Source organism: Peromyscus eremicus, chromosome 2 (assembly GCF_949786415.1).
Source record: "Peromyscus eremicus chromosome 2, PerEre_H2_v1, whole genome shotgun sequence".
Taxonomy (NCBI): domain Eukaryota; kingdom Metazoa; phylum Chordata; class Mammalia; order Rodentia; family Cricetidae; genus Peromyscus; species Peromyscus eremicus.
Window position 1 is genome coordinate 67,122,314 of NC_081417.1, and position 15,360 is coordinate 67,137,673.

Sequence of the window (15,360 nt, forward strand, 5' to 3'; positions counted from 1 at the left end):
CTCTCTCTGTCTCTGTCTCTCTTTCTCTCTTTCTCTCCCTCTTTCTCTTCAGCACCTCTGGCCTGTGGCAGTTCAAGCCCTTAGGGTGGGGAGGGAAGGGAGACACTGTATGGGAAGGGGAGGCAGAGGGGTGAAGGAACACATGGGGAATATATCCTGTCTCCCACATGCTGATACTTGGGCAGTCCTTCAGTGTCTCTCTAAAATGGGTGAAGGACAACAGGGGAGCTGTGACAAAACTATACCGAGCACCGACCAGGTGCCCAGCATCTGCAACCAGCAAAGGACAGAGCTGAGGGTCTAACTGGAACCTGGAACTCTACATGCCTTCAACCCTGCCTCTCCCTGTGAAGATGTCTTCCGTGTGTGCAGCTTAGGAGTTTTAGCTGAGACATAGAGACTTTCCCTCTCACTGTCCCCGGAGGTCTGAGTAGCACTGGTTTGGTAGTTATGGGGTTCCCCCATTCCTTTTCTTAAATTATAAATTACGTGTATGTTTGTGTCCCCAGGTGCGTACACGTGAGTGCTGGTGCCCAATAAAGCCACAAATGTCAGCTCTCCTGGATCTGGAGCTAGAGGAAGTTGTGAGCAACCTAGTATGTGTTCTGGGAATAAAGTCTGGTGCCTCTGAAAGAGCAGTGCATACTCTTAACTGCAGAGCCATCTCTCCAGCCCTTGGGTTTTTGTTGTTGTTGCTGATTGTTTGTTTTTTTAAAGACAGAGTCTCACCATGTAACCCTAATTAGCCCAGCAACTTCTTTTGTGTATCAGGTAGGTTTTGACTCTATAGTGGTCCTCCTGTCTCGGTCTCCCAGGTGCTGGGATTCCAGGGATGCGCCACCACTCCTGCTTTCCTGAGCTGTTCTACCCACAGGAAACTCCACTTGAGAGGGAGAGGGAGAGGGAGAGGGAGAGGGAGAGGGAGAGGGAGAGGGAGAGGGAGATATAATATAGTCCCCTGCCTCCTACACACTCCAACTTGACCCACTTTTCAGGGCCTGGAATTAAATTCCCCTTTTCTGTGAAGCCCTCCTTGGTTGTCCCAACAAGATGACACCCATGCCTTCTACCTCCTCCTTCCAGGGCACTGAGCATGGCCTGCCACATGCCCTGGTTGTGAGATTCAGGGATGCTCATCCCCGGGCTGTCTGGATCCTGTTTCCTGGCCAGCGGAGGCTGTGCCATGGTAAACCCCCAGTGGAGATCTACTGAAGTGTACGGGTGATGTCCAGGCTACCTCTGCATTCTCACTTTGCTTCTGTGTCGACTGAGATCCCTCTGGAGTCTCCTTCACTCACTCCCCTGGGCTTCTGTGCACAATCTAACTCAACTTCTCTCTAGCCTTCTCTTGGTGAAGTGCCTATTTTACTGGTCTGCTGACATCACAAACCATGGCTTAGAACCACTACCACTGTTTGCTTGGTACCGTAACCTAGTCTGGGCTCAGCTGGGCGGCTCTTCTGTTGGTCTTCTTCATCACTCGTGACTATATTCTGCTGTCAGGCAGTGGGAGACTGGGCTCTGCTGGGGAGGTGTGGACAGCCAGGACTCTCTGGTCTCTGTGTGGGGGCTCTTTGGCATCTTCTTCAGCAAGATAGCCAGGATTAACAGAGAAGCCCCGGGCATCTAGAGAGCAAACAGAGAAGCCTGGGCTGCCTGTATTGTATCTTGTTGGAAAGTGAATCACAGATTGTGTTAGTTACTTTTCTTGTTACTATGACAAAATAACCTGCCAAAACCAGGACAGAGGGTTTATTTTGGCCCATGGTTTGAGAGGATCCAGTCCATCATGACAGGGAAGGCATGGTAGTCAGAATGTGAGGCAGGAAGCAGAGAGAGGAACACAGTGCTTAGCCGGATTCCTGCTTTTTCCTTTCTGTTCCATCTGGGATCAAGCCTGTGGGATGGCACTGCCCACATTCAGAGTGGATCTTCCCTTTCAGTTAAACCTTCCTGGAAATACCCTCACAGACATGCCCAGAGCTGTGTCTCCTAGGTGATTCCAAATCCAGTTCATTGTCAACGGAGATGAATCATCACAAAGACGCAGCCAGACTCACAGGGAGGGCTTCAAAAGGCATGAATTCAGAGACTGACATGTCAATGTTCCCATCCTTTGACCAAATATCCAACAAAAGCAACTTGGGGGGGGGGGTGGGCAGAGTTCAAGACGAGGCTTCTCTGTGCAGCCCTGGCTGTCCTGGAACTCCCTCTGTAGACCAGGCTGGCCTCCAACTCACAGAGATTCGCCTGCCTCTGCCTCCCAAGTGATTGGGATTAGAGGTGTGTGCCAGCACACCTGGCTGACAATAAGGGAGGGGTTATTAATTTTGGCTCATGGTTAGAGCACATGAGTCCATCATAGCAGGGGAAGCATGGTGGCTTCCAAACAGTGGGAATGTGATAGTTACATTACATCTACAGTCAAGAAGGAAGTGAGGGAAGGAGAGAGGGAGGGGACAAACTAGAAGAGGAAACCATTTATAACCTCTAAGACTCACCCCCAGTGACCCACTGATGGACTGATAGACTACATCTTCTAAAGGATCTATAGCCTCCCCAAACAGCACCACCACCTGGGGACCAGGGGTTTAAAAACACTATTTTTAATTCTATGTCCCTATGGATCTATGTGGGAGTACCTGCACATGAGTGCAAATGCCTTCAGAGGCCAGAAGTATCAGATTCCTCCGGAGCTGGAGTTGCATGCAGGTGGTTGTGAGCCACACAATGTGGGTGCTTGGGAATCCAAGTCAGGTCCCTTGGGAACACAGTACATGCTCTCAGCCGCTGACCATCTCTCCAGTTCCCAACCTGAGAACAAGTCACATCGCACCACACCCCAGGGCTGTTTGTCAGTCTCCTCCCATGTGCAGGGCTCCTTAGGGACAGGGCTGTGTCCCTAGGAACTAGCCAGGAAGGAGTGGAAAGAGAATAGTCCCTAACCAAGAGCCCCAGGGCCAGTCCCTGAGCCTCAGTTTCTCTATGTGTACGATGAGAGGCTGAACAGATCAGATCTGAGGGGAGCTGGCCTTCCTGTGATTCCATAAAACAAAGTCTACAACTCCTGATGAGGTCGCAAGAGCTTCTCATCCAGCCACTTCTACTTCCTGCTACAGACTGTGCATGCTTTTTCTTATCCTGTTCCTTTTTTCCTTCCTTCCTTCCTTTCTTCCTTCTTTCCTTTCTTCCTTCCTCCCTCCCTCCCTCCCTCCCTCCCTCCCTTCTCTCCTCTCCTCTTCTCTCTCTCTTTCTTTCTTTCTTTCTTTCTTTCTTTCTTTCTTTCTTTCTTTCTTTCTTTCTTTCTTTCTTTCTTTCTTTCTTTCTTAAGACAGGGTTTCTCTGTGTAGCCCTGGCTGTCCTGGAACTTACTTTGTAGACTGGGCTGGCCTCGAACTCAGAGTCCCACCTGCCTCTGCCTCCCCAGTGCGGGGATTGAAGGTGTGCACCACCACTGCCTGGCCCTCTGCTCCTTTCTGTTTCTGGCTACCACTCTCTTTCCCCTGCATCCTGTGGGGGTGCCCTGCACTTTTGATTAACTCTCTGCAGCAGGGGCTGACTTCCCAGCTCCCCCATTAGAAGTGCAGTTGGAGGTGCCTTCACCACTGCAAGGTCCTTCCTGTCTTTTTTTTTTTTTTTTTTCTTAAACCTGACTCTTCTCCTACCCTCCAACATGGCCACTCCTCCAATGAGCCTAATGCACGACATACATGCGTATCCATCCCTGAGCTGGGGGTGTAGCTCAGTTGAGAGAGGGCCTGCCTGGCATGAATCCAGAGACCCTCATAAAATGCTGTGATGGAACACACCTGTAATCTCAGTATTTGAGGAGGGAAGCAAGAGGCTCAGAAGTTGAAGGTCATTCCCAGCAAATTTGAGGCCAGCCTCGGTACATAAGACTCTGCTTTAAAAAGGGGAGGAGGGGCTAGAGAGATGGCTCAGCAGTTAATAGCACTGGCTAGAGGACCTGGGTTCAATTCCCACACCCACATGGCAGCTCACAACTGTCTGTAACTCCATTTCCACGAGATCCAACATCCTCACATAGACATACATTTGGGCAAGATACCAATGCATATAAAATAAAAATAAATAAATCATAATAATTTTTTAAAGTCTCTGTGCTGCCTCCCACTCTCCATGGACACAAGCATCTTTTTGTACTCGTGTCCTTAGGAACATACAGAGTTCCCCTGAGGTACTGTGGCCAGGGTTGGGGATGCTAGGCCCCAGGTATTAATCAGTCTAGGCAGAAAACAGTGTTTACCACAGAGGGCTGAACACAGGACACTAGGGACTGAAGGCATGGAAGGCTGAGTCGCTTCTGGAGGAAGGTGAGCTGTCCCCAGCATCAGCAAGAGCAGAAGGTGGCTACTGTCCCCTGCTGGGGACCAGAGTGACAAGAGGTCATCCAAGAAATCTAGATGGATGGCTGATTTGCTGCCCAGAGTGGCCTTTGGAGGTGATGTGGCGGCCAGCGAGGAGACACTCAGATACCCACGTGGAGGAGAGCCTGCTGCTTCTGTCCTACGGCAGGTTCTCAGTGTCCTACTTTACTTCTCCTGTGGGATGGCAGTCCCAGCTGCACCCTTAAGAAAGCTCTGGCCCCCAAGAGAGCTCAGTGCAGTATTGGTGACTTTTCTCTGGAGGAAACCTGCTGAGGCCACTGGCCAGAAGTCAGCTGACAAGGAGCCTGGGGAATGAGACCTTTGGGAACCAGTCCTTCATCACACAGAGCAAAGGGAGAAGAATTAAGAAACCCCTCAGAACACAAAGCCTGGGGCCAGCACCACAGGGTGCTACAGCCCTGGCTGAAACATGTCTTGGGCTAGAGTGTATCTCAGTCGGTAGAATGCTTACTGAGCTACACAGAGCCCTGGGTTCAATCCACAGCACTTCACAAGTCGGTCATGGTGGCACACAACTGTGATCCCAGCACTCAGGAAGTGAAGGCAGAAAGATCAGGCGCTTAAAGCAGGGCTGGGGAGATGGTTTAGTCGGTAAAGTGCTTGCAAACAGGTGGACCTGAGTGGGAGCCCAAGAGCCCCTATGAGAGTTCCAGCCACGGGGGTGTGTGCTTGAAATCCTAGTGCTGAGGGGACAGGGACAGGATGATCCCTGGGGCTCACACTCAATGCTGACCTCTGGCATCCACACACATCTACACACACACACACACACACACACACACACACACACACACAGAGAGAGAGAGAGAGAGAGAGAGAGAGAGAGAGAGAGAGAGAGAGAGAGAGATCAAGGTAACCCTCAGCTGAGTTTGAGAACAACATGGACCACTTGAGATACTACCTCAAAAAAAAAAAAAAAATCCAAACACCACCACCAAAAACAGCCTGCTTTGCAGAACTGACTGTGGCAGCTGTTACAAACCACATCTGCTTCCCACTGAGCCTGTCTGCCTGTCTACCCTTCGGTATGAGACTGACAGGTAGAGAGTGTTCCTGTCCTCTCTCACGCAGGAGGCTGGACTTCCCTTCCCTTGGACCTGGCTCATTATGTCTCCTGGGACAGCCCCCTTCCCTGGGTGCATGAATACTCCTACATCTAACTGCTCACCTCTGTGGGCTCCTGTCAGATGTGGACATCACAGTTCACTTTGTGTCCTTCCTTTACAGCTTTAACTCTCATGCCCCACAATCTATCATTATTATTACCTTTCTTGGGGCTTTGGGATGTTTTTGGTACCTTGTCAAGGAGTCTGAGATGGGTGGCATATACCTGTAATCCCAGAATTTGGGGAGTTGTGGGGCTGAGGCAGGAGGATCACGAGTTTGAGCAGCCTGGGCTACATAGTATGAGATTCTATTTCAACAAGCAACAAAACAAAAATAGGAGTCATTCCCCATTTGGCAGGTCATGTCCCCTCGGTGCCCCGGACTGTGGTTTCTCTAAGCCCCAGGGAACTGTGGGAAGAAAGTAGGAACTTGTCCCTCCAGGTTTCCTGCTCGCTCGGCCCTGTGTTAACCCTTCATTCTGGGATGATCTCTGCCTGTTTCCTGGGTTGAAGGCTCTTCACGGAAGACTTAGTTTTCAGCAGCATCAATTTCCCAGAGAACATACCAAACATTGTCATCACCGTTGGCACCACAGCTGGAAATAGCAATGTTGAATAGGAGGGAAAGGTGCGCATTATGTGTGGAGCAGAGCTGACTTCCGAAGCAGGTCCCTTCCAGGAAACGAAAAGTGAAGGAAAGCGCAAAGTGGGCACGTCTGCTCCCACCCCTCAAGTGTCCTGTCTCAAGGGAGTGTGCACACCTCAAGTTCACTTTCAGTCCTGTGAGTGTGTCAAAAGGTTCACAGTGTGACCCATTTCATAGCTATAGAGGCAGTAGAGCATGGGGGTCAGACACATGCCAGTGCGGGAGAAAGCTGAGGGGATCTGCACACAGCACCCCGCCTGCCAGGTCCTCTGACCTGCAGTGTGTGCCCCTTCCCTGAGGATGCTTGCATGCTAGCACAACTGAAGGGCTCCCCAGTGTTTAAGGTTCGTTTTGTGAAAAGTTTTCCTATTGTAGCTCAGGCTGGCTATGAACATGTGATCCTCCTGCCTCAGCTTTCCAACTGCTAGGATTACAGGCATGCTCCACCATGACTAGCTAAGGAGGCTTTTGTTCTGAGACAGAGTATAGCTATATAATAATCCAGGATGGGCTCCCAATTGTGATCCCCCTGCCTCCATTTCCTGAGGGCTAGAATCACAGGCATTCAGGGTACCACATATTAGGCCTTCACAGATTGCTAAGCACCTACTTTGTGGTATGTACCAGGGACACCTTTTCTCACTTAACCACCCCCCCACCCCCGTCATCACAATAGGAGGGATTTATTCTCCCCACTTTATGGAGAAAGCCATGGAGACGCAGAGGTTCCAGACTGAGGTAGCGTTGCTGTCGGGGAGGACGACCATCCTTTCTCCTGGTTGAGCTGAGTCACGGAGCTATTTGATTTGAGGTCTTGAGGCCTCTCATTGGCCTTCCTTGTGATCTCTCAGGCTGCTCCCCATCCTCCCGACCATTTTCTTGGCCTGGGAACCAGATGAACAGCAGTCACACATAGCACTTTCCAGGTCTCTCCTCCCCCACCGCTTAGGCAGTGCTCAGAGCTCAGGCAGCCCCAGGGATCCCCCATCTGGCTGCTGAAGCTTGCAGTCTCCTGGGAAGTAGTTCCTACAGCTCCAGGCAGGTGCAGAGGCCTGGAAAGACCTGTTGTTCCAGGGCTGGTAAGTGAAAGCCCCAGGAGTCCTAACTTCCCATGACAAGTGAGGAAGGTGTCACTGCCTTCCCTGAGCCGGGGGAAGAAGCTGCCTATGGCCCTCTGGATAAGGTGTTCAGGTCAAGTCTGGGTGTCAGAGTATGTAGTGGGATGACTTGTAGCAAACGCAGCCAAGTGCTCAGCCATAGCTACCCTTGGTGACAGGTTAGTGTAAGGGGTCTAGAGTTGCGTGGGCATGATGGGCTCAGGTTGCCCCTTAGTTTGAGAGGGCATAGAGGCCATTTTCCTCTAAGACTCACTCCCAGGAAACTTCTAGAGCCCAGTCAGCAAGGGACTGAAGAGTCTTTAGACTCTGGTTGATGTCACTTGATGAACAAGGCATCAGGTGATTCCAGGAGCAACAGGTTCTCAGTAAGTCTGAGCCCTTCCGACTGGAAGGTGCCTGAGACACTCCACAGCACGGTCTTATGTAGAAAGCAGGCTCAGAGAGGGCAAGCAAGGTTGCACAGCACAGCCAGCCACCTTGCATCCACACTCCTAGTTATGCTCTCTGCTTAGGGGGTTCTTGGAAGTCCCTGTAATAAAAGTTACCATCGCTCCGAGCACTCAGCCTGAGGGCTTGTCATTAAAGGGGCTGTTCCCCTAGATTCTGAAAGTTCTAAGAAACAGCCCTGTTGTTTAAAAACTATATCCAGATCATTTTAGTGTGTGCACGTCACAAAGACATCTCTGATGAGCTGGCTTTCCCCTTGCTGGATTCCTGGGAGATGTAGACTCAGGGAACATTCTGCTTAGAGCCTATGGGGAGCCGGAGAAGTCCCAAGCCTAGTGTATCCCAGGGAGCAAGCTGCAAGGCCGGGGCGACAGGTGTGGTTGGAAAAAGTCACAGGGAATTTATTGAAAATGTGACTTTGTCATTGACCTGCTGGGTGACCTTGGGTGGGTGCCACCCCACGCTTCCTCAACACCGGTCCAGCATTGGGGCTGAGATCCTTGTTCCCCACTGCTGTCCCTGGGTACCACTTCCCTTCCTTCCTCGGGTTTGCAGAGGCTGGGAAAGGGTTGGGGTTGAGATGGAGGTTTTTCTCCCATTTCAGCTCAGGGTTACTGAGTGACTTAGTCTCTGGATGTGACAGCTGGTGAACGCGAAGCTCCCGAGGGGCTCTGTCTAGATCTGACCATAGCCAGCAAGTGAATGACAGGCCATCCCCTGCTCGCTCTGGGCTGACATGGCAACCAAGGATGCTGTTAATTTTGCTGTTTACTGAAAGAAGTCCGGTGTGAGTGGAGGCTTTTTTGGTGTGTTAAAGCCAGATGGTATTTCCTGCCTTGATCAGCCTCAGAGCTTTGGTTCCCATGGCAACCCTGAAGTTCCACCTACTGCAACTTCCTCATTCTCCAAGCTTCTTCCTCTTTCCACCACGGTGTCAGGGGCCCAGGAGAATAAAGCCATTAACTAGTGTGGTGCGTTGCACTTCACAGCTGACATACGTTTGAGCGTTTATGACCTCACTCCTCACCGCAGCCTTGCCAGAGAGCATCTGCTGTCTGTCTGCTGTGCACAGGGAAACCCAGGCTCCAGAGACAGGTGACCTGCTCCATTTGCCCTTATTGGTGTCGGCAGGACTCGAACCAGGTCTGATGTCTGTGGACCTTCAGTAGGACGAGCGAGCGAGCATACCCAACACACCCACTGCTGTGCTTACGACTCTGTGCTTACAATTCCTTGATTCCTAAGTGGTGAATTTCTTTTGTGAGTTGGGCTAAAATCAAAGTGTGGCATCTTTACCAAGTTAACTTCCCTGAACCTCACTTTATCTGCAAAATGGTAATCATGGTGCCTCTGAAAGGATGGGGAGATTGCACATGGATACATACATAGCCACAGTATATGCCTAGTGGATTTGAAGAGGACCTGAGATCCACTGTAATTACCCGCAAGACCCTGGGCAGATTATTCTGCTTGTGGAACCTGATGGATGAAAGTCTGAGAGGTGTCCAACTTTTAGACACTGCAGCATGATGTTGTCATCTACAGATGTGCTGGGCCACACAGCTATGTGATGTTGTCATCTACAGATGTGCTGGGCCACACAGCTATGTGATGCATGCAGCTTGCAGGCTGCAGGTTGGATATGCCTGTAATAGGTAACAGCACACAGTGTTTGTTTGCTGTGATAAGGGCAATGGACAGCTTCTCACGATGCAATGGACATGCACATCCCTGAGGACCTTGTAGGGATTTCACTTATGAATGACCTTATGAATGACCTTAAGGAGCATGACCGCAGCTTATGAAGCACTGTGCGAGTGTTCTGAATGGTTCATTGTGCAGAGAGGCAGGGCCCTATCTGTAGACTACTCCAGAAGCTTCGGGGCTCTCGGAGTGTGGGCAGGCGCTGGTATGGAGTATTCCTCCAGGTACCAGATTGTTAGAAGGGCACCTGCTGCTGCCGCCTAGGTTCTGCACATCCGGGACCCCGTGGGGCTTGTGGGGCTTTGGCGGCCATTGTGCCTGACCTTGGGACACCCAGGAAAGGATGGGAAGATGTCAACAAGCCATGTCTCGCACGACAAAAATGTACTCATTGATAATGACTTGGCCAAATCTTTTGAAACCAAAGTTACTTCTTAAAAAAGTCATCCTTTCTCAGGAATGCCAAAGGACACATTTAAGCTGGTGACAGAAGGGGGATCAAAGTGGAACTGACAGTCGGCACCTGGTGCTGCTCTGTCAGCTTCCTTTGCTCTGTATTCTGTATGACTGTGGTTTGCAAACTGAATTATGTGCATTAAGTTAATTGCTATCCAATTAACAAATATTTTCCATTCATTCTTGCAATCAGTCTGACTGGTACATCCCATAACCAGCTCTTTTGCCTGTCCCCAGCTCTGTGGTGGTCAATGTGGCGGTGCCAAGTGGCTGATCAGTAGTTCATGTGGCTTGACCCCCCACAGGACAGGCAGAAAAAAAATGACCAGGAACTCGGGTGCCGGGGAGTGCTTTCCTTGTGACGAGCGCTCAGACGGCCAGTTAAGCTCCACACCTGCCCCTTGAGCCAGGACTGTCATTATTCTAGAGGATGACAAGCAAGGCAAGGACTTGGCTCGGCTCCCGGGGATTCCCCAGTGCCTCTCTGACAATGCTTGGGCCTCGGCACATGAGCTTGCATCCCAGTGCCCACAATCCGTAAGGACACAATACAGTCAGCTTGCCCAGTAGCTTCATTCACAATGCTCTCCACCTCTGGACCCTTTCCACTGGCTCCCCATGCTCCATGGCCCTAACCCCTCTTATTCTCTGTGGGTTCTAGGACGCAGACTCTACTAGTGTAGAATGGTTGTGTGGTCTAGTTTTATGTCAACTTGACATAGCTAGAGTCATCTGAGAGGAGGGAACCTCAACTGAGAACACGTCTCCAGAAGATTATAGGCTTTATAAGGCATTTTCTTAATTAGTGATTGATGGTGTCATCCCTGGGCTGGTGGTCTTGGCTTCAGTAAGAAAGAAGGCTGAGTGAGCCTTGAGGAGCAAGCCGGTAAGCAGCACCCCTCCACAGCCTCTGCATCAGCTCCTGCCTCCAGGTTCCTGCTCTGACTTCCTTCAATGATTGACTATGTTGTGGAAGTGTAAGCCAAATAAACCCTTTCCTTCCCAAGTTTCTTTGGTTACGGTGTTTCATCACAATAGTCACTATAATTAAGACATTGGCCTCCAGCCTTTGAATGGACACTTGCAGACAGGGAAGTGGGACTGGGTGGCAAGGGAGGAACAGAGGGGACTGAAAAGCACATGAGGGGGCTAGAGAGTCCCCAGGCTGGGTCTCAACGGCTCAACAATGGCTGAGCAGATCCTGAAGGGGTGGGTGAGCATGCGTGTGACAAGCTCTGAGCTCCACATTCGTCTGCTGATGAGCAGACAATTGCTCTACTGAATGAACTACAAGTGAAGCTGAGAACTGGAGAGAGGGTGTGGAGAGAGGTGACTCCACCCCACGGGACAGTCTCACGTCAGGAAGGGGGCTTACCAGCCCATCCTGAAGCATTTGCTCTGCAGGGCTTTTGGTGACACTGGCTTGAGAGTCTCAGTATGCCTAGGTCCCTCTGAAAAGTGGGCCCATGTATATGAGAGAAAGCAACCCCGATCAGGTAAAGATCTCCCGCAGAGGACAGAGCAGAGGTGAACAAGACCAACCGGAAGGGTGAAAGGCCACCGGACACCAGGGCCTTGGGTGGCCCCTCCCGTCTCCTGTATTTGGTAACTGAAGCCAAAAGCAAAACACACCCCTGTAGCCACCGAGGTAGAATGCAGCAGCAGAGTCACACCCCTGTAACCACCGAGGCAGAATGCAGCAGCAGAGTCACACCCCTGTAACCACTGAGGTAGAATGCAGCAGCAGAGTCACACCCCTGTAGCCACCGAGGCAGAATGCAGCAGCAGAGTCACACACCCCTATGGAGTCACACCATGTGGCGCTTGCACAGCCTCTAAGGAAAACCCTCCCTGTCAGCAATCACACTCCTCTCCCACTCCAGCCTGACCACAACCAACATGCTTTCTATCTCTGTGGATCTGCCACTGTGGAGACACTGTGGTCTTCCATCTGGTTTTTTCCTTAGTGCCAGTCTCAGGTTCATCCTGGTCAAGACATCTGGCAATTTAGTAAAATTTCTTTCTCTAGGCAGACCACATTCACACACTGGTGGACACGTGGTGTGACGGTTATGTTATTGTCAACTCGACAGAATCTACAGTCACCTGGGAAGAGTCTCAGGGAGGGACTGCCTAGATGAGGATGGCCTGTGGGTATGCTTGCAAGGCATTTTCTTAGGTTATAGAGGTAGGAAGGCCCACACTAAATGTGGGTGGCACTGTTCCATGAGTCTGGCCTTGGACAATGAAAAGGAGAGCTGAGCACACATCCCTGGCTCTGACTACAGATGTGACCACCTCCCTCAAGCTCCGGCCTCCATAACTCCCCTGCCACAGTGACTGTAACATGGAAAGTGAGCCAAATGAACTCTTTCCTCCTCAATATGCTTTTGTCAGAGGTAACAGAAGAAACCAAGACACCAGGGCACCTCCACCTCTTGCCTACTGTGATGGTGATCTCGTTTGAACATGACTTCCAATTATTTTAGAAATATGCTGAGGAAGTGAACTTCTGGGTTAAATATACATTGTGTTTATACTTTTTGGTCCTGGGTTTGATAACAGGGTCTGGAAAATCTAGAGGCAAGCACTCTACCATCGAGCTTCGTCCCAGCCCGGCTGGGTGGGCATTCTATGTTTTACTTATTGAAAGCGCTCTCCTGCTTCCTAGTTTCTCATGGTTATGGGGGGGGAATAAGACCTACAAAGGGTCCAGGAGAGTGTTTTTGAGATTTGGATTTCAGAAGTCAAACTGAAGCTATCATTGCTGTACCCTCTTCCCAAAGCATGGCGGACTTGTCAGGGTCAAGGCTAACTCATCAACTGGAGACTTGGTGTCAGGGTAACTTGCTGATGGATACCTATTCCTGTCACCTCTACCTGCTACCGATGTTGGGAATCACCTGCCAATCCATACCCCACTAATCTGAATTCCTCTCTAGTTACCTCGACACACAGGGAACCTCTGCCTGCCTGGGCGGTACTGCCTCCCTGGCAGCTCTGGTCCCTGAGGGTTCTTCCCCATAGGGAGTTGCCCTGTCCCCAGTCCCCACCCCCCCACCCCCCTCTGCCTGTGCTCCAGGTGGCTGAGGCACCAAGACCAGGGCTGCGGTACAACTCTTTACAGAAACAAGGCGAACCTCCCAAGCTATTTACAGCACTTTGCACCCCCTCCCCACTGCAGACAAACCGTGAGGAGGAAGTGACAAAGTGTCGTTTGGTTGGTTGGTTGCTGGCTGGGTTACTCATTGCCAACGGGCAGTCAGACATCAGAAGGACGGACTCTAAGGTGAGACCTGCATTCACACCAGCGTCCCTCATTAGCCGGGTTTGACCTGCCTGAAGCTGGTTACTATCGGTGTCTCAGTCACCAAACTGACAGGAATGGAAGGCTCCAGCTGCCCCGAAGAGCACAAAGAGAGCAGACACAGTCCCCATGTTTAATATATGCAGTTCGGCAAGCAAAAAGTCTTTCCAAGAATCAAGTCTCTACGTGGAAATAATGTAAGTCTGATGTGAAGGAAAGAGAAACCAACCACAGGGCTGGAACACAACAGTGGCACCATGATCTCTGACTATCGGGTGCAGCCACCCTAGTGTGGCTTGGGACAAAGTCACACCCTAGCCCGGCCACCAGGGTATCCTGATGAAGATGGCTGGGGCTGTGTCTACTGGTCTTGGGGGGGGGGAGCTCCCGTGGGAAACAGGACCCCTCTCTGAGGTGATCTGGCTGCACTCTGGTGGGGCCGGAGTAGCTGAAGACAGGCGAAGGGGCTTGGCGCTCTCCTTGGTGCTCGCCTGGACGGCTCCTCCTCCACAGCTTCCCCCTGCAGCTTTACCTCATGGCCATTGTGCTCTGTGCTACAACCAGAGGTGTAGAGGTGTGTCCAAGTCTGCTCCTGGAGAGCAGTGCCCGAACAGCAACCAGAGGTGTGTCCAAGTCTGCTCCCGGAGAGCAGTGCCCGAACAGCAACCAGAGGTGTGTCCAAGTCCGCTCCTGGAGAGCAGTGCCCGAACAGCACGGGGAGCCTGGCCAGCCCTCTGGAAGGAACCAGAAAGCAAGTGGGAAACTCCCAAGGGTCTTGGCACTCTCTCCCTGGCATCCTGCAGAATCTGGCACCAGCTTCATTAGGGACAGCATTAGGCTTCCTCACATGTTGAACAGGACCCGCTGGTGATTGCTTAAAATGAACAAGGAGAGCCACAGTGGGGCGCTTCACCATGCCTTCTGCAGGGGTTCACCTGTACGTAGCATCTTTTCTGGAAGGGTCCCAGGCCTTGAAGGCAGCACCTACTTGGATGTAGAGGTTAGGGTTCTTATCTGCAGCCATGGAGCCTCCATCTTGACCTGTACATGTTCAGGCCTCTCCAAAGCATTAGCAAAGAGAGGGGCTTCCCAGGCCCCTGCACGCTGCATCAGCTCTGATGATTTGGCTAGCCAGCCTTCTTTCTGTCCACTTGCTGTGAGTCCCAGGGAGGAGATAACCCAGGGGCAGACGCAACGGAAGGGCAGAGATTCACTGCTCAACCTCGATGCCTCAGGGCTTTGGTGCCAGCAGAACCATCAAGCTGTAGCTACCTCTTGCTTGACACTGCTTCTTCTGGCCTCGCCCATCCGGCCATGGCTTGTGTCGTCGTTGTAGAAGGACAGACGGAAGAAAAAGGGAAAAGGGGGAAGAAACAGATTTAAAAGATGCAACCATCTTCGAGATTCCTACCATCTATACAGCTCCAGGGCAAAGGGGCTTTCTGGACTCCACTTGACTTTGGCACCTTGGGACAGATGTTCCCTGGTAACTCCAAGAGGAAAACCGAGGCTCAGGAGATGAAGCGACATGTTGTGTATTACTTAGTGAACAGCGGCTAAGCTAGAGCTTGGTCCGCTCCACATGCAGTATCTTTCTAGAGCTTCCACTCACTTCAAAAAGGAGGGAAGTCAGGTGATGAATGACATAATGGATATACATACGCCGTGGACATAATCCAGTCAAGAGTACCTGCTGCCACTTACCCCCTCCCGTACCCACAACTGTGCCATGTCCACATCTGCCTAAGGACCAGTTCCTGTCGCCTGGGACCACCCAGGTGGAGCCTGAGGCCTCACTAATGACTAAGTCCTTGGCTCACCACACACGTGTCATACATTCTGACATGGCACCACTGTCTGGCATGTCATGGGCCAAAGTGAGTCTTTCTGTGGTCTCAGAGCCCAGAGGGTCTGGTATGGGGCAGATGCTCAATAAATGTCCCAAGAATAAAAGGCTAAAAAAGGAAACTTTGTTCTTACAAATTCTGCCAGCCTTCTTGGAATGGTGTGGGGTGGAAAGAGGTGACCAGAACATTCCAGCAGGATGCTGGGCGGCAATGCCTCCCACTGTGCAGTGGACAAAAAGCCCACTGAGCAGGGTTCCTGCCAGCTGAGTCAGGGAACTCCCTCACCCTGACGTCCTACTAACAAGCAGGCCACTTCTGCA

The 15,360-nt window shown here is 51.3% G+C and overlaps 1 protein-coding gene across 1 annotated transcript in view; it reads right to left on the reverse strand.

Annotated features, from left to right (window-relative positions):
- Positions 1–13,868: 13,868 nt before the first annotated feature.
- The window catches only part of Anks6 (ankyrin repeat and sterile alpha motif domain containing 6), a 43,396-nt gene continuing 41,904 nt past the window's right edge, over positions 13,869–15,360 (reverse strand). Inside the window, exon 16 of the mRNA XM_059255800.1 lies at positions 13,869–14,511. Within this exon, the coding sequence (XP_059111783.1) occupies positions 14,462–14,511 (50 nt within the window). The 3' untranslated portion in view covers positions 13,869–14,461. The remainder of the gene's footprint in view (positions 14,512–15,360) is intronic.